General features: G+C 43.2%; 1 protein-coding gene across 3 annotated transcripts in view; it reads left to right on the top strand.

The window, feature by feature from the left end:
- Positions 1 to 20,583, top strand: part of RALGAPA2 (Ral GTPase activating protein catalytic subunit alpha 2) — a gene marked incomplete at its 3' end in the record, with an annotated part of 223,245 nt that overhangs the window by 36,456 nt on the left and 166,206 nt on the right. For all 3 annotated transcript variants that reach the window (XM_081149681.1, XM_081149682.1, XM_081149680.1), the window contains exons 5-14: positions 2,024 to 2,067; positions 3,731 to 3,908; positions 4,685 to 4,800; positions 7,099 to 7,237; positions 9,066 to 9,265; positions 10,333 to 10,560; positions 13,383 to 13,550; positions 14,450 to 14,587; positions 17,501 to 17,649; positions 20,390 to 20,501. In XM_081149681.1, the coding sequence (XP_081005807.1) occupies positions 2,024 to 2,067; positions 3,731 to 3,908; positions 4,685 to 4,800; positions 7,099 to 7,237; positions 9,066 to 9,265; positions 10,333 to 10,560; positions 13,383 to 13,550; positions 14,450 to 14,587; positions 17,501 to 17,649; positions 20,390 to 20,501 (1,472 nt within the window). The remainder of the gene's footprint in view (positions 1 to 2,023; positions 2,068 to 3,730; positions 3,909 to 4,684; positions 4,801 to 7,098; positions 7,238 to 9,065; positions 9,266 to 10,332; positions 10,561 to 13,382; positions 13,551 to 14,449; positions 14,588 to 17,500; positions 17,650 to 20,389; positions 20,502 to 20,583) is intronic.

The raw sequence follows: 20,583 nt of genomic DNA, 5'->3' as shown, positions 1-20,583 counted from the left end.
AATCCTCACCTGAGGATATATCTCTGTTGATTTTAGAGGGAGAGGAAGGGGGAGGGGGAGAGAGAGAGAGAGAGAGAGAGAGGAACATTGATGTAAGAGAGAAACATTGATCAGTTTTCTTCTGGATGTGCCCTGGCTGGGGATCGAACCTGCAGCCTTTTGGTGTATGAGATGGCGCTCCAGTCATCTGAGTCGCCAGTCCAGGCCTAACGTCTGTCCTCTTTAAATGCATTTTTCTGCCCTGTCCGGTTTTGTTCAGTGGTTAGAGCATCAGCCTGCAGACTGAAGGGTCCTGGGTTTTATTCTGGCCAAAGGCACATACCTCGGTTGCAGGCTCGATCCTGGTCCTGGTCGGGGCTCGTGCGGGAGGCAACCATTCAATGTGTCTCTCTCACATCGATGTTTCTGTGTCTCTCTCTCCCTCCACTGTCTCTGAAAAGCAGTGGGGAAAATATCCTCGGGTGAGGATTATAAAAAGGAAAGCGTTTTTCTTGTTCCAGAATACAGAAGAGTGGATATAGGCAACTAAGGGCAGACCGAATCCCAAAATGAAAGTGTCGGACCCATTCCAAGAAGGAGAAGGCGTGATGAGCCCCAGTGGTCACACATGGTGACCAGGAGAAAGTGTTACTCAGTGTGTTGCAAGATGATAGATTTGCCAGCTGTCTCGGAAGAGAACAGTCTGTGCAGAGTTTCTCCAGAGTCTCCTGGGAGGTGGAGTGTCTGTTGGCCCTGCCGGCCGCCATGAGGCCCTCATAGGCATGTTGGAGCAAAGAGTAAACTGAGGAAGGCCAGACTTTGTCTAAGAATGGATGAAGGCGGAGGCAAAGGACAAGGCCCCAGGCTGAGAAAAGCTGTGCGATAAAATAGTTCTGTGAGCACAGGCGCTTGAGCCTTAGCTGTGAGCACAGGCACTTGAGCCAGTTAATGCTGGCTCTAGACCAGAAATCACTCGCTGTGGTTGGTGATGCGAGAAGTCGGGGGAGGAGGTCACTTTAACTTCCCCTAGTGAATCACAAACCATTAGCGACTTAGTGCTGCAACCTAGTCATAACAACGGTGAGTTTCCACAGTGCCCCAGGGTGGGTGTTACAAACAGCAGAGCGGTTATGAAGGTTCCTTCACATGGCCAGGGACTGTGTTCTGGCTGATGAATCCCTAAAGTGTATGCATTTAGCTGACACACATGTACCTGTCTTCATAGATAGGACCTGTAGCAGTCGTGGGAACACTGGCTTTATTTCTTGGTGGGGCAAGTGTGATTTGATATCTGATTTTTTTCTCAAAAAATTTGAAAGGGAGAAGGTCCTCTTGCCCAGGACTTGCAATATATTTTTTATTTTGAAAAAGTACTTCATTTTTGAGGTTAAGATTCCATGCAGAGGCTACATACGATGTTTAGTTGGGGTTGCCAAGCCATCTCCATACTAGGGGCGTGAACACATTTATAGAATAATAGGTAATATGTTTTTATCGTCATAAGAGCAACTTTTCTAATTAGGTGGGCTGCAGCACCAAACTTTTTGCAGTTGACAGGTGAACCTTGATTCCTCTCCTCGATAGTGACCAAAGGACTCTGCTAGAGAATTTACTTATGGACCGAACCTACAAATGTGGTTGTTGTGCAAGGAGAGAAACACGCTGTCCTGAATATTTGTGAAATGTTCTTATAAAAATGTCTTGTGAGCAACAGTTTTATATCATTTTTACCTTTAGAGATTTAAAAAAGTCATTCATTTATACATGACAAGAGATATCTGCACATAATCCACTGTGGGCATCTGTGTTTCCTTAATATTGATCACTTTGACTCTTTTAAAATAATTTTGAAAAGGTTCATACTCAAAGGACTTCTATCTGAAAAACATCTCACTTTCTATGACATTGCTTTGCTTTTTGAAGGTCAGCCTTTTACTTTTTAATCTTTTGTTATAAGAACATTTTTTCTTTCTAAAGCTGATCTTTAAAAAATAGATCTTAAATGTATATACTCCATTTCTAATTTATCATTTTAAACTTTCAGGCTCAACTTTAAAGAAGCTTCTACACACTGGAAATTCTATTAAGGTATTTATTTTAGATGAGTTTGTAATGGCATTTTTTATTACTCAAGTTATTCCATAAAGTAACAAAATTAGGCTACTCGAAAAGAACTTTAAGAACCACTTGACTTAGTTTTTATTTTTAATTGAGAAATTGTATTTCCTGTATTGTTAGTTTTGTTCTTACATGAAAGCTTATTGTGGTAGACATTTTTGCTAAGTATCTTTGACATGTTGAAAAAAGGCGGCACGCTATCCCTAGCTTCACCGTAGATTCCGTATTTTGTCCCTCCTGTTTTAATTAATAGTCTTGCAGTTAACACGTGTCAGGTTGTTATCTCATGTTTCTTATTGGCTTTAATTATATTTAGCTACCTTAAATACAGTTAACATAAAACATTGGAGACTTGTAGAATTTTGAAGAAACTTTCCTCTTGTTAAATTTAACATAATTTGGGTAGCTGTACACAGAGCCGTGTCATTTTTGGTCTGACTCTGAGTAGCATTATGCATTCAGCAGTGTCACCTCTTGTGTTACCTGCCTGGGGATAGGACAGGTGTGAGTGGCCATGGAGGGCTGTGCAGAGGAGCGGTGAGTTCGCTGGCGTGCCTGACAGTGCGCCATGGAATCCATTGTTAGTGGGAGTAGCCCTGTCACTAGTCTGTGTATTTGACTGTCTGGGGAGTTAGCCAGTCTTTTTGTGGGTCTCCCCCCTCTTCTTTTTCTTGGCGCTTCTCCTCCTGGTTTTTCTGTAGAGCCTGCTGTGTGGCTCGAACACTCGCTCTGGCGGGATCCGTACCCTGGTGTATTTGGTAGGAGATAGGCAATCCCTCAGCTGCCTGCATGCGGAGCTCACTAATCTTTCAGCTGCGTCTGGCATTGTTTTCAACTCTTTTGCTTATTTAACTTCTTTTATTGATGCCATCTTTCAGTCACTTAGGAATATAGAAATGGGGGTACCTGTGTTTATGAATTCTTAGAATGGGACGAAGGTGAAAGTGAGTGCAGAGGAGGGAGGGGAGCAGACCCGCCTCTGTAGGTGTTTTCCATGCGTGCTGCTCCCGGGTTAGAGCTCGGCGGAGGTGCTGGCGAGAGCAGAGTAGGAAATGAGGCAGGGAGGCTCGAGACTTGCCCCACCCCATGGGGCCAGTTCTTCAAAGCCTTGTTTAGCTCTGAGTGTTCTGATTTACAGGAGCCTCGTACTTATGCGTGTTGTAGTGACGTGACGTGAATGCTGTCCACAGCACAGTGTAAACTTGGAGGAAGATTATTTTTGCATTGTTTTCATGGAAAATTGAGTGTTGATGATATGGGCATTGTGCCTAGGGAATGAAGTATGGTTAATAGTGCTTACTGTGAGACACGCACTGTTCTAACTCAGTACCAGTACTTTGTGGTAAATTCTGTTATCCCCCCTGTCTTACAGTTGGAGAGACTAAGGCATAGAGCAGTTAAGTGGTTCTCCACAGGTCACAGCTAAGCTAGCAAGTGGCAGAGCCTGCATTTGAATCCAGGCCCTCTGGCTCCAGAACCCAAGCTCTTAACCAAGTACTGGACCAACAACTTGGTGCAGTACTTTAACAGTACCTTTCACTTCCCGTTTTTCTTCCTTGGAACTGATGCTACGTTGCAATGCATTTCTACAAATACAGATGTTTAATTTTGTTGCTTTTAATTTTGTTTTTAGATAAGATGTGAAGGTATCAGGCTGTTTCTTCTGTGGCTTCAAGCACTTCAGACAAACTGTGCAGAAGAGCAGGTGATGATTTTCGCTTGCCTCGTGCCTGGCTTCCCAGCGATCATGTCCTCCAGAGGACCCTGTACTCTGGAGACACTCATCAATCCGAGCCCTAGTGTAGCTGACGGTGAGTGATGTGAGCGTATCGTACAGGTCGAAATGACTCTTGAAGTTACATTGAGGAATTCCTTGGTTTGCCATTTTCTTGAATAGAAATCTTGATTTCACAGAGGAATTTTGAAGAGGAATTATTTCCTGTTCATATTCACAGTAGATTCTTACAAACATTAGAATTGAAAGACTTGGACCTATTTTATATGAAATGATGACAAGTGAAATGTACTGAAGTGGTGGAAACAGGAATGGAAGGCAGTGGACAGATGTTGGCAGTAGCCGAAAGTAGAGACACATGGTATGTCTGGAGTGTTTTTGTGGCCGTTAGTGCAATTCATATCCACTGTCCAAAATTATTGTCTCTTGCCCTCATTACTGTTGTTTCGTACGTGGACACTCGTCTGCTTACCCAGGTTCTTTTTTGCCAGCTGTGTATTTTCATGCAACATTCATGGAAGGACAATAGTGGCCTCATGGGACTATTAGTGGCAGCCATTTGTGTTCTGTTAGGGCCATTGGTTTATAATTGCATATCACTTTTATTGCCAAGTGATAGGTATTTGATCTCACACTGACCAAAGCAGAACTGAAAGGGAAGGGGATGGGCGCTGGCAGAGGCGGCTTCCTGGGCTTCTGCCCCGTGTTTCCCAGCCCTTCACGCGCACTGGCCTGGTCCACTGGAGCGGTTCTAATGGGCAGACAGATGTATTTTAATAGAGGCCACTTTTTAAAAACCCTGTTTAATACTTAGCTGTGGTGACGGAGCTCTCACTATTTTTCACTTTGCAGCAAAGATATATCCAGAAGAAATCACTCCACTCCTGCCAGCCACATCAGGGGAGAAGATTGCTGAGGACCAAACGTGCTTTTTTCTTCAAATACTGTTGAAATATATGGTTATTCAGGTAAGAGCAAATCCCAGGTAATTCAGTGATGGCCTTATTGTCAGTGGGAAAGAGAAAACATTGTCTCTTTTCATCTCTTTGTCCGTATTTTGCATCTCTGCTTTTTGTCTGAGGTGTTAGTGTAGAGTGTGTGCTGGGTCCCTTCGGCACATTCCAGGCGCGCACCAGGCTGTTTTGTGTTCGTGTGCATGTGACGGGAAAGATTCGGGTCTCCATCTCTGTGTCTCCTGTACTTTAATACTATTGCCATATCCACACAGCATGTCACGTGGGACACTTCTGCTCATCCAGTGTAGGGGTTTTTTCCCCTCAATAAGCAATTCTCCATGACAGTGGTTGGGTGTCCTACAATTTCACTGAATTCTGACACTACCTGCAGGGAGATCGCATCAGAGTCCGCATCGTAAAGTCTCAGTCCTGTAAGACTGCTCCCATCCCATTCAGATGCCAGTCTCAGGGGGTAGGTCCCAACTTCTGTCCAATTTGGCTACAGATCAGGGGTCCTGTGACCTTCTCTTCATATTTGATTAATTTGCTAGAGCAGCTCACAGAACTCAGGGCAGCATTACCTCACCGTGCCATCAGCACGGGCCTGCTGTAAGTCACACGTTCTTTCTCTTACATTTACCAGGTGAATGCAGAACTGAAATAATTAGGCTGTGAGTTCAGTAGGTGAATTATGTCTCAGTCTGCATTTCTGAACATTGACAGGGTTAGAAAAGAGCTACCGAGTGCCTTTCTCTCGTCCCCGAGTTCCTCCTGGGTATAGTCCAGTCTCTGTCCTGCCCTTCACAACCACTTTTGTTGACGTAATAATCTCTGCCAAGTCCACTTCCTCACCTAACGTTCCTGCACACCCTCTGTTCCCTGCCTCTGCCCTGTCGCTGCTAGGACGTCCAGGAGCATGAAGGGGTTCTCGTGGTCAAGTCCAGAGGAAGGACACTCTCAAGTTTGTTCTGTACTCAGTCTTTGAGATGATCTGACAGTGTCAGCCCCTCCTTCATGAGATTCCTCCCACGATGTTTTCTTCTGGCTTTCCTCCCCCTTTTACTTCTTTCCAGTTTTCTTTGGGGCACTGTGTTTCTCTCTGCTGTCCCTCAAGATTCAGTCTTTGGCTGCTCTTTCTGACCACTCTGTCCTGCTGGGTGATTATGTCTGCTCTCCTCTCCCGCTTCCTCTAGCCAGCACCAGAAACACAGGGCTCCAGAATCCTGAGAGCCCAACTGGGGTATTCTGTCATCTTCTGGAAGTTCCACATTTTAGCTCTGCTGGCCCATTCTACATGCACCTCGAACTCTGTGTGTTCAGAAGTGGCAGGGCACTCCATGTGTCCAGACCCGCATAGAGTACCTCAGACTTCGATGTGCTGGGAGACTTGGGTTTTCATTCTAGATGTGTCACTAATGAGCTGTGTGACCTCAGATAAGTTAGGAAATCACCAGGATCCCATTAGAGGAAGGATGCCATTGATATGGGGGGAGGCTTTTAATGTAGACTGAGCCCATAAATTGTGTGCAGAGTAGTGTGTGCATGTCTATCCCCCTCGCTTTCTCTCCCTTCTCTGGGGTGAGTCCTCAGAGCGGAGTTTCTGCCTGGGCCCATCCCTGAGAACTTCTGGCAGGTGACAGATGCAGCCCCTCTGCCCTGGGGCAGCCAGAGCTCCTCATTCCTTTACCTCAGGTGCTGAACTGTTACCATTTTCTAAGTGGGCTGCATCGTGAAGGAATTTGGGAAACTGCTTTAGGGTGCTCTGTGTTCTAAGCAGTATTAAGACCCACCGATAGGAGTAGCCCGACTGGCGGGCCTGGCTTATCCTGTCCTGTGGGTTGCTTTTAGTAAGGACAGTGCGTTTTCCAAGGTCCCATAGCTGTGCCTTTCGATACTGGTTCTGCCTGTAGGTAACACCGGATGAAATCTTTGCAAGGGCTTGTTTCCTTAATTCCTTTTACTAGAACTGGCCTTTTTGAGTTTTTAAAAAAACACACCTTGCTATATATCTAACTAGAAGTTTTAAGGGCGCAAGGAATGTTAAATCATTACAAAGAACGTGGAAAAAATATGGGCATGATGTAGGAGTGCAAGGTGGTTGGGTAATTTTTTAACATAGTTACTGTTTTGTTCTGAAGTATTCATTTTTGTCATCTTTTGAGTTTTCAGAGATGATTTTGTTACATGGTTATCAATATTACTCATCAGGTTTTTAGATTATGATAGGAATTTTAGTAATAGCACTCCAGTTTAGTAAACATTAAGTTGAAATGTAAACATATGTATTTTCCCCCCACATGTTACCCAAAGGCTGCGAGCTTGGAGTGGAAGAGTAAGGAGAACCAGGATACTGGTTTCAAGTTTCTCTTTACATTGTTTCGAAAGTATTATCTTCCTCACTTATTTCCATCGTTTACTAAGTTAACAAACATCTACAAACCTGTGCTTGGTAAGTACTGACGGAGCCCGTAAAGAGGGTTCCCGCTGGGAAGCTGTACAGCCCCTTTCACGGTGTCCTTTGATTATTTTTGAGTAAAATAGTAATTTTATTCTCATACTTAATGCTAACTTTATTGTAAGAGGTTTAAAGTTTCCTAATAAATGTTTTTAACTGTTCTAAATGTTTGTACAAATTAAGATGTTCCTCACCTCACAGCAATAAAGGGGGAACTGTGGCTCCTGTCCTCAGAAATAATTTGAAATGAATTGTGATTTTTTTTGGTGTAATTATATTTGAAATCTTTTAATGTTAAAAAAAAAAAAAAAAAAAGAAGCTTGCATTTCCTTAAGTGTTCTCTTACTGGTGGCGGGGTGGGGTGACCAGGCCTGACTCAGTGGGCGGGCAGGCAAGCCCAGGCCACACAGCTGCCCACAGCGCGCCCTTTCTTTTTTCACTGGGTCTTTCCTCCAGCAGGGACCTCTCACAGCTGCTTATGGAGGGCAGGCGTTTGGGCGATTGGGCAGCCTGGGGACAGGAAGCCCAGAGACGAGGGGAGCACAAGGGAGTTTTTTATTTAGCTTCTAGGTTTTCCCTCTTTAAGAAATGGGGACTCACAGGCCAGAACCTTCCCTTAGAGTGGTGCAGGTGAGGCAAACCTTCCTCTGCCTGTTACTTTAAAGCAGGTGAAATCAGTTAAAATGAATAATTAAGAACCATTTTGGAGAGGAAAAGATTACAACAGACATTAATCCACCTGGGGAATGTGGACAACTAATTCAGTTATCTGTGGGCTTTTGTTTGCACGTGCATGCACACACACATGCACGCACACACGCACACTCACACTCGGGCGAGGGGAAGACAACTGAAACTTGATGTGTTCTGAAAGCTGTGGAAATACTGACCTTAAGGGTACTAAGATATGTATTTTGTTAGCTATGTGTGTGGATATTTTATTCCTGATTTCATTAGTAGTCTATATTCAGTGTAGAAAACATAGTATATTGTTAACATTCTGAGATATAAAGCTACTTGCTAAGAATTTTTCCGCTTCATGCAGTTACCTCAACATGTGCAAAAGTTAGTAAGAGAGTTGGACTTGCAGCAAGTAGTTATCTGCCATTCAGTGTACTATAACTTTCATATTGATTACGGACTTGAAAGAGTGAAAAATGGACCTCTTATTAATTCTTTGGAAATAGTGGTGTCTGATTCCCCAAAAATGAAACGTGACTTTCTGAACTCCTTCAGATATAAAGTGGGTTATACTGGTTCTTTCAGATATAAAGTGGGTTATACTGGGTTGTACTGGTTCTTTCAGATATAAAGAGGGTTATACTGGGTTAACTGGTTCTTTTAGATATAAAGGAGGTTAACTGGTTCTGTTCTGTTGGGTTCATCTAAAGAGAAGGGATAGAAAACCGGGGTTCAGTTGATCTTATTAGTGTAGTGTTGATGGGAAAATGTCTACAACGTGGTGTTATATTTGTTCCCACCATAAAATAAGATCAGCTGTAACATATGTGGAAACATTTTCACGATTCTATCTTACGTGGTTTCTCAAATTAGTGAAAAACAGTTGTTAGCTTAGTTTTTCCACAGCTGTCAGTGCCACCGCCTGTAACAACCACCATCACCCCGCTTTGGTGAGACTGCAAGGCAGAGTTAGAACCGAGCCTTCCCAAAGACGACATTTTTAATCATTTCTGTTTCTTTAATCTTAGTTGCTGTTCAGGCAACCAAATATATGTCTCTCTACTTGGGAACTGAAATATTTGTAGGGGTTGCGTAACGTCAAGATTCACTAACCTAATCGCGTGTTCTTCTTTTCTTTCAGATATTCCCCATTTAAGACCAAAGCCAGTGTACGTTACTACAACTAGAGACACTGAAAACATTTACAGTACAAAAATTCCGTACATGGCAGCTCGTGTTGTTTTTATTAAGTGGATTGTAACTTTCTTTTTGGAAAAAAAGTATCTAACTACAATACAAAACACTAAAAATGGAGTTGACGTATTGCCTAAAATCATGCAGGTATGTCATTCATCCTCTTTCTATGTCTTTGTATGTATCTAAGATCACACACTGACACACACAAAGCACTTGACTATGAGAGTTGTTGGTTCTTACAGGTTGTTGGTTATAAGGACTCATTTTTTTGGCCAGCTCTGTGTATATATAGTGCTGAGGCGAAGCTGTGAGTTAGAGGCTCTTGTGTTCTCTTGGCACTGCCATGACGAGGCAATCTCAGGGTGAGAGAGACATTCGGAGAAGGTGGCTGCTGTGTGCACACTCCTTGCTCCCTCTCATTTCCCCTCCTTCACTCTGGTACCAGTGACCTCTGAGCATTAGACAAGGGCCTGTGTTGCTTTTGCCAGTCCCCAGCACATGGAAGGCCCGCGGGAATTGTGCGGGTGGGCCATGGAGAAGACCTGTGAGACTGCCAAGTGCTCTCTGGGAACTCAGGGGAAGGGTGGATCAGCAGCTCAGGATTTTGGGGTGGTGGTTCAGCCACGTTGGGGTCCCTGGAAGAGAAGGCTGTCTCGCTCTGAGGTGTTGGGTGAAGACTTCTTGTATGGGGACTTCTGAGGTATAAAACTCAAATCATTGTTCTTATACCCTTTTTAAAGATCTTTGCGCTCCTCCATCAACGTGTCACTTAGTCTTATGAGTCCAGTGATGCTTCCCAACATTGTGGCTTCTACATATCCACTGAATTTTCAGATCTGCAACAATACAATAAGTGCTACAGTGTAGAGACCAAAAGTGGTGATACTATAAATTCATTCACATGTTAATTTGTCCTGTGATTTTACAAATATGAATTAAACTTTTTAGATTGATAAAATTTCACAGCCTCCCTTCCTGTAGTAATTTAGTAGTTTTCCTGTTAAACTAACTGAGTTGGGAGAGCGGTTAGCTGGTGAATTGGAAAGTTGGCAGGTATAGGTCCTGGAGCCCCTGGTGCTTCAAGCAGTGCTGGTTTCCAGCTTCTTGTCAGGTTGATGGTATTTCTTTAAAATAAAGCCGGTCTTCAGTTCTGCGAGGGGTTCTCCAGTGCCAGAGAGGATTCCTCAGAAGTGGTAATGGCTTTCTTCCAGACCGTCGGTGGTGGTGCAGTGCCAGAGAGGGCACCGGAGCTGGAGGGTGGCGGGCCTGCGGAACCAGACAGAAGCCACTCGAACAGCAGCACCTTGTCGGACCGGAGACTCAGCAGCGCCAGCCTCTGTAGCATCGAGGAAGAGCACCGCACCGTGTATGAAATGGTGCAGCGGATTCTCCTGTCAACCCGAGGTTATGTCAATTTTGTGAATGAAGTATTTCGCCAGGTTAGTGTGTGTGTGTGCGTGTGTGATAAGTTCATGAAACTGAAGAGATTTTTGTTCCTGTTCCTTTACTCATAATACTCTGAGAAATACTTTTGATGAGTTGGGCTAAATTACGGGACTGAATAATGATCCCTCTGATCCCGCCCCCTTTTTTTCCAACCCTTACCCAAGGACAAACTTTTATTGACTTTAGAGAGAGAGGAGGGGAGAGGGGGAGAGAGGGAAATATCGATGTGAGAGTGAAACATCAATCGGTTTCATTCCGCATGCGCCCCATCTGGGGGTTGAACCACACCTGGATATGTGCCCTGATGGGGAATTGAACCCACCACCTTTTGGTGTTTGGGACAGTGCACCAACCATTGAGCCGCATCAGCCAGTGGCCTCTATCCCACCTTTAATTTGTCATGTGGAGTGTTGGGTGATTTTATTTCGTTTGTGAATTTTTTAAATTGTGTTTTTGTAGAATTCCCACATGTGGAGGGAAAATTTTATATTTGCGCAAAATCACTCCAAAATACCTATGTTTCCATAACGAACTTTGAAACCAGAGGCAGGTGGGAAGAAGGCCATCCTGTGCACACGTGAACAAACGAGCGCAGCAGAGAGGAGCCGCAGCCTGGCGCCGTTCCAGGTGCCCAGGGCGCCCCCCATGGGCTGGAGGCTCTGCGCTTGTACTTGCCCTGCCAAGGCCTGTACCTCTTATCAATTTTGGAAAAATTCTCAGCCATTCTCTCCTCAAATATTATTTCTGCCCCTTTTTAGTCATCTTTCCTCCGCATCTCCAGCCCCGCCAAGGGTGCCTTTTCCGCTGCATTCTCTCTCTCACCTTTTCTCCGGAGTTAGCTATCTTTTTGTCTTGCAAGCTTCGTTCCTAGATGTTTTCTGATATATATATTTTTTATCCAGTTATCTCTTCAGCTTTGTGGATTCTGAGTTTTTAATACCAGTTATTTTTTCAGTTTCATTTATATCTTTTTCTGATACTTTATATAAATATTCTGTATTTTAAACTATTTATTTTTTTTATTGTGGTTTTGTTCATATTGACATATTTTCTCACACTTCTGATTTTTTTTATTGATATGCTACATATGATATTAACCAGATGGTTCATTCCAAAGAGTTTTGGTTGTATTATATTTTACTTTCCACCGGGAGGATTTGTATTTGCTTTCCGGGGGCAGGATAAGATGGTATACCTTGGTATTGGGTTTGTGTTGCGTAGTTGTCTACATTTGTCAAAATTCACCAAGTGATTCACTTAACATTTGTGCATTTTGTTGTTTATAAGTTTTACCTGGAGTATGGTAGATCCATTGTGAACTCCCGTTAGTAATATATGCATGCTGAAAGGTTTAGGGCTGAAATGTACTGACGCCTGCAGCTTTCTTTGAAATGAATCAGAAGTAAAGTGGAGTGGAAGAAGGACAGATAGAGAAGGGTGGATTGACAGATGTGTGATAAAGCAATTATAGCAAATGCTAACAGCAGAAGTTAGTGAATGGGTGGGCATGTGGGTAGTCATTGTAAAAGTCTTCTAGCTTTTTGTATGTGTGGAAATATTTGTAATAAAATTTTGGAACAAAATTAGAATAAGACATCAGTGCGTCTTTGTCATGTTCTTTGCCTTTGTTGATCTTTCTTGCAGCAAACATCAGAATATTTGGCACATTGATGTGCTGCAATCTTGTGATACAGTCTCCTCTGTTCTGGAATTTGATGGGACATGACCACTGTCTCTGGAGATTTAGATATTGCATAAACCCTTGTTGCATTGAACTCTGCCTCTGGCTGGATCCTGAAGCATGAAGCTTTAGGATGGCATTAAAACACATCTCTGAAACTTGAGATCAGGATGTGGATTCGCTGCTAATTAACTTTATAACCTTGTGAAAATATCTCAGTTGTCCTGAGTCCCTTCTTAGCTTCTCATCTAGGGAATTCAAGCATTCATCAGAGTGCTGAGTGCTTCTTTGTGTTCATCCCTCATACAGAAATTTCTTAAGGCTGATGACTAAAAAGGCAAATGCACTTTCCCTTTCCCTTTCTGAAATTTATGACATCAAATCAAAATTCCTATGTGTAGATATGAAAGGGGAATCTTTACCATTAAAGAGTTTATACAAACATGCATAATGCTACAACTGGTCAGTGCTTTCATTAACATCTCTGCTCAGTGGTGTGTGGTAAATATTGAACAACTGGCTCTCCAAAAAGGAGGGGAGGGAGGAACAGAGGAAGGAAAGAAAAAGGCAAGGAAGGAAAGACAAGGAAAGGGAAAGGCAAAGACAAAAAAGAAAGGAAAAGCAGATGGTAGCATTTGCAGACTTCTGTGGTGTAAATACTCCCACCTTGGCTCATCCTTGGCTCATTCAAGCTACCACCATGGACGTCACAGCATGGAGCTGGGAAGAGATGTTACAGTTGGTTGCAAGGGCTGTACTAGTATGTCTGTTATCTTGTAATTTATATCTGATTCAATCGGAGAAGTTCCCACTTGTACAATTATTATTGTTTATATAGCCAATTGGACTATCTGTGTAGGTCTGAATTTCGGTTATTTTTTGCGGAAAAATTATTCAGAATATAGAAGTTATGTTTAAATGGATTATATTTTCTGCCACAATTATGAAAAGGCCCTTTGTCTTCAGATAAGTTTGGTATGCACAAAACTGTGTCGCCCTGTGTAGTATATTACAAGCTGTATGTTTTAAAGGAAAGTCTGAAATTGGTGATGGTGATTGGGAATGTCTGTTATGCGGTCCTATAGCATTCTGAAGTCACGTGGAGTTAAGAGGAGTTTTCTCTTTTCATTTTAGGCATTTTTGTTGCCTTCCTGTGATATAGCTGTAACAAGGAAAGTAGTACAAGTGTACAGAAAATGGATCCTCCAGGACAAGCCTGTGTTCATGGAGGAACCAGATAAAAAAGAAGTTGCCCAAGAAGAGGCTGAAAAATTAGGGTTTTCTGAGACTGACAGCAAGGAGGTAATATTTCATCCCTCGTTTCAGTTGGGACTGTATGTATTTTACCTGCTCAGAGATCCCAGGCAGGTGGATCTCTTTTTTTATTACCCCCGATACTCAAGTTGCCGAGTTCCCCGAGGACCTGCCTCCGAGAGGCTGCATCTTTGCTCTTTTCAAGGTCACCGGTACCTCCTAACCCTCAGGCCAGGGCCAGTGTGCATTGCAGCTTCATTATTCGTCATTACACAAAAGTTGTTTCATACACCGTCATATTTTACACACCTTTGTACCAGCCTAAAAATGTCACTGCCTTATTGTTGACACTTGTAAGTAAATAGCACTTGAGAAATAAACAGCATTCTCAGAGAGTGGGTGCTCTCAGAATGCACCTCGAAATCTGAGTTTGATAAAGCGCCAGGCTGGATTAGTATAAAACACTGGCGTAGTGGGGCCCCTTCCTGAAACACAAGACACTTAAGTCCTATTTATGTTTCTGGCATGCTGGTTTGAGATCTAGTCTGAGAAGTTATTTCTAACAGTAGGTGTTTTTCAGAGCAATTGATAGCAGGCGTTTAAAAATATTTGCAGCCAAAGGTATCTCACGTTTAAGTATCTGTATTAATTACATAATTCTGATTTTTTGACTAGTCAGGAGGTCAGAATGGAGAGTGAGCAAATGGAATTAATCACACATTTTAAAGGCCCGTGTTACATGCTCATTCAGTCGTGGGACGTTTGTTTATTTATTCAACGCGTAGTAACTGATCGGCACTATTTTAGGTGCTGGAGATGGAGTGGTGAACAGAATGGTAAAACAAGCCCCACACAGCCTTGCCCCCTAGAGCCTATCCTCTGAATTCTGGTTAATGTAAGGAATTAAATATTCTAACTTGTGCTTCTTTGCCCTCTGTTTTCTGAAGGCTGCGCCTGAAGGTTCTGGTCACAAGCGGTCCTCCAGTTGGGGGCGAACATACTCCTTCACGAGTGCGGTGAGCAGAGGGTGTGTGCAAGAAGAGGAAAGCCGGAGCGTGAGAGCCGGGGCCCAGGCTGTGCTGCAGGTATGCACCGGCGCCGGGACCGAAGGCCCCAGCTGGAGTCCGCTGGAGCCTGTGTGTAGTGAGACAGTGTCCTTAAAGTCTGGTGATATTTTTAGCCATCTGTCAGTAAGCAGCTCTTAAATTCTCATTCTATGTTTTCTTTCTGATTTCTCACTTTCACCTTGTAAAGAATTTTTTTTTCTATTCAAAGGAGGCATATGAACAGGTTACAGATTTTTAAGAGGGATTATTATACAGTGAATGTGAAATGACTGAGGTTTAAATCTTAAAAGCATCTCTGGGACACATATGGGTAGTTACCTGGACTCTAATTTGCAAGATAAGCATGGTTGATTATATAATCGTATGAGTTAATATTCCTCTTAAAAATTGTCTGTGCTTATGAAGAATGATGATTAATGCAATAATTTTTAGATAGTTATCTGAACGAACTTATGAAGTAGAACTGGTACCATTTGGGAACATTGGCAAGAACAGCTTTGGCTCATCACTTACTTTCCCCAGACCTCAGGATTTTATCTCACAAATAGGGGTTGAGAAATTACCTCTTGGTCCCATCCAGCTTGAATGTTAATACAAGGATAAGTGAAAACACAGGGTGCCTCTCCTTCCTCTGCTCCCTGGCCCCTCACCCTCCATCCCATGTCCACGTTTATAGCTGGTTCCAGTTAGGCCTCCCAAATAGAGCACAGGCGTGGAGTTTGGGGATGGCATGGGCAGGGCACGTGTGTTACCCAGTTTTCAGTGACACTGTGTTTTATTATCTGTCTCTTGATAGGATTTCCTCTCATGGAATCCTTTTTGTTTTCAGGTTAGTTAGCAGTTTAGTACACTACCACTAATGAATTTTCTCATTTTTCATTGAAAATCGGCAAATGATTTGAAATTAACTTTTAAAAAAATCAAGATGATTTTACTTTAGTAGCTTCAAAGAATTTTGGGAGAGCTCATAAATATAACCGTGTCCCCACCAAAGAAATGCATGCAGGAGTCCCTACCCTGATTCCCTTGGTAGCCCCTTCCTCCTGGTGGACACCAGATTGCCATCATCAGCCATAGCAGTATCGGCTGGGTTGCAGGTCCCAGTTATCTCCTTCCGTTCAGAAGAGTGTCATTTGTTTACTGAAAGGATAAGTTACATCTACTTGGCTGAACCAAGAAAAAAATTTTCTACTTGGTTATAGCATTATAGATTTAAAAAAAAATTTAGTATGGATTTAAATGACTCTTTTTATTCTCATTGTATCCAGGACCTTGCCCCTTTGCTTGGTTCATTAGGAAAAAGTGGTCAAATGGAGGTTTGATAATTACAATATGAACATAATTAATTTTGTTTATTTTTACCTTACCAGAAACTAACATAGTCATGACAAATATTCATGTAGTTCGCATTTTGATGTTTTTAAAAAAAAGTAAAATGAAAGAAGTATAATACAGGCTGGGGCAAACGTAGGCTTACAGTTGTTTGTGTGGAAAATAATATAATAATTAATAAATAATAATATAAGAATAAACAGTTTCGTGTGCCCACAACTGTAAGCCTACGTTTGCCCACCCTCTGTATGAAAACCTCCTCATTTTTACTCGGGAAGATGCAGAAGCTTCAAATTCAAATCACGAAGCCAAATACGCTGAATGAGAAAGGTCTGTACTGCAACGTGCCACCTGGGGCACACTTCTTTTGAAAACATGGTCAGTGTAACTGCTTTAGTTTGTTACTCATAAAGTTCTTTGGTTTCTTTTTTCTTACTCGAAGGCTAGTAAATCCGTCTTCATTACCGTTATCTATCATCCATTATCCTAGTGCATATTTAATAATTCTTCCTAGAAAATGGGGGCTTGATACCTTTTTAATATTGCATAAAATAATTTTCCAGGCTGTCCACATTTTAGTTCATGCACTTGACTTTCAAAGTGTGTTCCTTTCTCCGGCCAGGTTTTGCATGTGTCTGAGGTGTTGTGTTAATGGATTTCCATGCACGGGTGAGCCAGAGAAGTTCTGTTCCTTCCCAGGTCCTTTGAATTTGTACTGTTGAACACAAAGGAAACCTGATACGGAATATAGCCCTCGATGTATGGAGCAGACCCATCCCTATTACCAGACTGACAGCTCAGAATTTCCTAAGTTGAGAGTTCGCTGGTGTCATCTGTCTAAAGGGTAGCACAGTGTTACTTTATTGCCGTGCCCCAAAACTGTACACTTACTGCAGGATAACCTTGGTCAGAGCTGCTCACAGTTTTCTGCTGAAATACCCCCGGTGGTAGAGGGCGGAGCATAGAGTGGTTGGCCGAGGAGCTACATTCTTTTCAAAATTTGTTTTTATCTTAAGAATTCACTTAGGTTTTATATTCTACTGCACAATATAGTTTTTATATTAAAAAACATAGGCTCCTGGAAGATGCGCGGTGCCCATCACATGGCTTGGCTGTTTCCTGGCATGCGCTGCTCCTAGAGGGCATGCCCTGGTGGGGTGGCACTGGGCTGCTTTCCGGCAGCATGTGGGTCAAGTGCTGGGAGATTCCACAATAATCAGAGGGTTTTTTCCAGCCACTCTCTGACCACAGTGTCTCTTCCTCACCCCTCCCCTTGCCCACCCCAAAATTTCTCACCCGGAGGCCGTGATCCCCCATCTTACCTTTTTCCCTCCCTGATTCATAAAATTCCTAAAGTCACAGCATCAATATGCAGTAGTAATTTTTTTCTAGGAATGGTCTTTCAGGTTTCTCGGTATTTGATTCTAAGAGATGAATGAAAAAAAAATCTTGACTGTGTTGCTACCATATTTTTGCCTTAATTGAAATAACTCAGAGGTGATTCATTGGTAAAGTAAAATTGGTATCATTAGCTTTAAGCAAAATTTGTTCATATTTATATGTTTAATAATTTCTAAGGTAGAATTTGTTTGTTTTAAGGTGTTTTTGACAAATGCTGCGAACGTCTTTTTGCTGGAACCATGTGCTGAAGTTCCCATGCTCTTGAAAGAACAAGTGGATGCTTGTAAAGCTGTCTTGATAATTTTTAGGCGCATGATAATGGAGCTTACAATGAATAAAAAGACGTGGTAAGTTTATTTCAAATTCATTAATACTGTAAATCACATGTCTGTTTTATAACATAATAATTAAAATGTTACAGCCTTCATTTATTCAGTGGCTTTACAAAGTTAACAATAAGGTGATGATCAGTCTATTGTAAGTTTCTGTGGATTTTGAAGAAGTAGGTATTCAGTCCTTTGATAATTCATTTATTTCATTATTGGCCTTAAAAATGTTCCTGAATTAAGAGTAAGTGGTCAAATTACTTTACTAGTAGACTTTTCCATTTTAAACTGACATCAGAAATTTTTGTGGAAAAGCAGTGTACCTGGGGTTTTAGAATATCATTCTTCATAAGCCCAGGATAGTTTGTTAATTGCCCCAGAATGCTGTTAACCTACTTTTACTGCTTCACACTTGAAGTTTTAAATTCATTTGGAAAAACAGTCATTTAAAATCATACGCCGTCAGAGTGACTGAAACAGTACAGTCAACAGTGGCACTGTTAACATATGCTTGTGAAGGGGCTTCCTTGCCCTCTGTTTCCCAGTGGTGGTTTACGTTTGTGACACCCTGAAGGTGCGTGGCGCACGGGCCTTTTCCTGCGCTGTCTCCCGCAAGGAGTATCTTCATAGCACTTCAGCTTCTGCGGTGGTTTCAAAGGCTCAGCCGCGGGCCAGAGTGCCTCGGCGCCGCTTCCTCCTCCCGCATCGGGAAGACGGCCTCGCAGTTCTGTAAAGTGGCCTCCAGTCCACGCTTTGCGTGTTCCTCTCACCCAGCCACCGTCCTGAAGCGGACGGGCTGCCCTCCGGTCGCCTGGCCGTGGTCAGCGTGCCTGTCAGTGGCCTTTGGCCCTGGCTCTCAGTCCCCAAGCCACCGCAGACCAGCACTGGTGGCACACTTCCTTCCTGGAGATCCCAGGGGTCAGCGTTGCCAGGCCTGTGTTCTGGATGCCCTTTCTGGACATTCTCCAGTCAGCGCAGAGGGTGCTTTGGAAATCTGTGTACAGGTTGTGGAAGCCACAGAAACGAGGCAGGACTGAGCTGGCAGGGGCCTCGGGGACCACTGAGTCCAGCCCTTTCCTATCTCTGAGGAAAGAAACTGAAATCAAAACTGTTAGGGAAGATTTTTCCAAATTGGAGATGATTCTTTCACGCTCATTTTCTTCTAGAAGACTCTTACGGGACTTTCATGGATTTCCATGCTTTCATAGGTTCAGAAATGGGATTAACACTGTGTCTTTGTCAGTCATTGCTTCAGTCAGGTTTGCACTGAGGACTGAGGTCTTATTTGAAATTATGACATTTCTCGTTCTCATCATGGTCACAGGATGGGCCTATAACCGTCTGTGTGGAAGAAGTCTTTTTTTTCATTGTCTTAAGCATCACATGATGTGAGCAGGCAGTGGTGACACTGGGGGCTGCCCTTCCCTCCACCTATGACAGGGGCCTGGGGACCTGTGGCAAGTGACAGGCTGCCCCCAGCTCTGCTCCATTTCTTTCCTCGCCTCTTCGTGGTCACGGGTCGCTCGATGCCCAGGTGCCCAAATCTCTCACGACTTGACAGCTGCCCTTGTTCCCTGCTCCAGAATCCAGAGGCCGTGTGTAGGACAAGCAAACAGGTGGAGAGGACAGTGCGAGTACACGCGGGCAGAGAACTCAGGACGAAAATCTCATGGGGTCAGATGCAAAGAGGGCAGAAAATCCCTAGAGGTCATTAACCCTGAGAGGTTTGGTGAGATTCAGTGAAGAGAAGATACTGTCCCAACATGCAGAAATGTGAGGAAAGTACAAAGGAACTGTGATTTAGAGATCTCAGTATCTGACTTGGACTATGTGACGTTGTTCAGCCCAAGATTTTATCTCTAAAAAGCAAGATAAACAGACATGAGAAGTTAAAAGGGACTGAGGTGATTTCCTTCAGAGAACAAATAGATGGCCCTTATATACAGAAGGGAGTGTGTTCTCAGATTCCAGGGACTTGGGGCTAAGAAAAGGTGAGCAGACACTTTGATGTGAGGACTGTAACTGAGCTGGAGGAAGAAAGCTGCCCTCTGGCTGATCCAAAGGCCTTATTACTATTATAATTAGCAGTGTTGTTCTGTCTCTCTTGTGCTTTATACTCTTGAAAGGCCTTTTACGTAGAAACCCCTTTCTGCAGGGTACACTGTGCCTGAGACGTCACGATCACAGCTGTCTCAGTCGTTCCCCGTGATACAGCCAGGATCTTCCAGGCACAAAGCTCCTCAACACGACTGTCAGGGACCCTTCCAAACCTCCCTACCTCAAGAGCACTGTGGAGTTCAGCTGTGCTGCAGTGCTGCCTGCTTACTCCCGCAGAACCAAGACCAGAACGTCCCTTTTACTTTCTGTCACGACGGTAGATAGGGAGGCCTTACAGGTTACATGAAATGATGACGTGAAAACCAAAGGGCGCTGCTTGGGTGCAGATAGGCACAGGTGTTCACTGAGTGCCCGCCACAGTTGGAGAAAATCGTGTGTCCCGTCTTGCAAGGGGAGAAAATCGGGCCAGGAGGATACCTGGCTTATCCTGCCCATTGAGGTGGGCGGAGGAGGCATATTGTGAGAACTGTTGTAACATAAGGTAGCTTGTTTTTACAGAACATGGTATTCACTCCAATTTTTAATACTTCTGAGTAATACGTATTTATCACTGTTGCTGAATTCTTAAGAGAATTTCTCGAACCTATAAATTAAAGTGCTTTGGAGATGTGATTAACCTGAGCTTTTATTTTGGGTGGCCCAGGGAACAGATGCTGCAGATACTGCTCAGGATAACAGAAGCTGTCATGCAGAAGCCAAAGGATAAACAAATAAAGGACTTGTTTGCCCAGAGCTTGGCAGGGTTACTGTTTAGGGTAAGTCTTTTTTATTAAAACATTGCAAATGCACGAAGGGAATCAGGTTTTACAGCAAAGTAGTTTTGATCACTGAATGTTT

The sequence above is a fragment of the Miniopterus schreibersii genome (genome assembly GCF_964146895.1).
Source record: "Miniopterus schreibersii genome assembly, chromosome: 10".
NCBI lineage: Eukaryota > Metazoa > Chordata > Mammalia > Chiroptera > Miniopteridae > Miniopterus > Miniopterus schreibersii.
The sequence above is the reverse complement of the archived record's forward strand: the minus strand, read 5'-3'. Positions and strand labels throughout refer to the sequence as shown.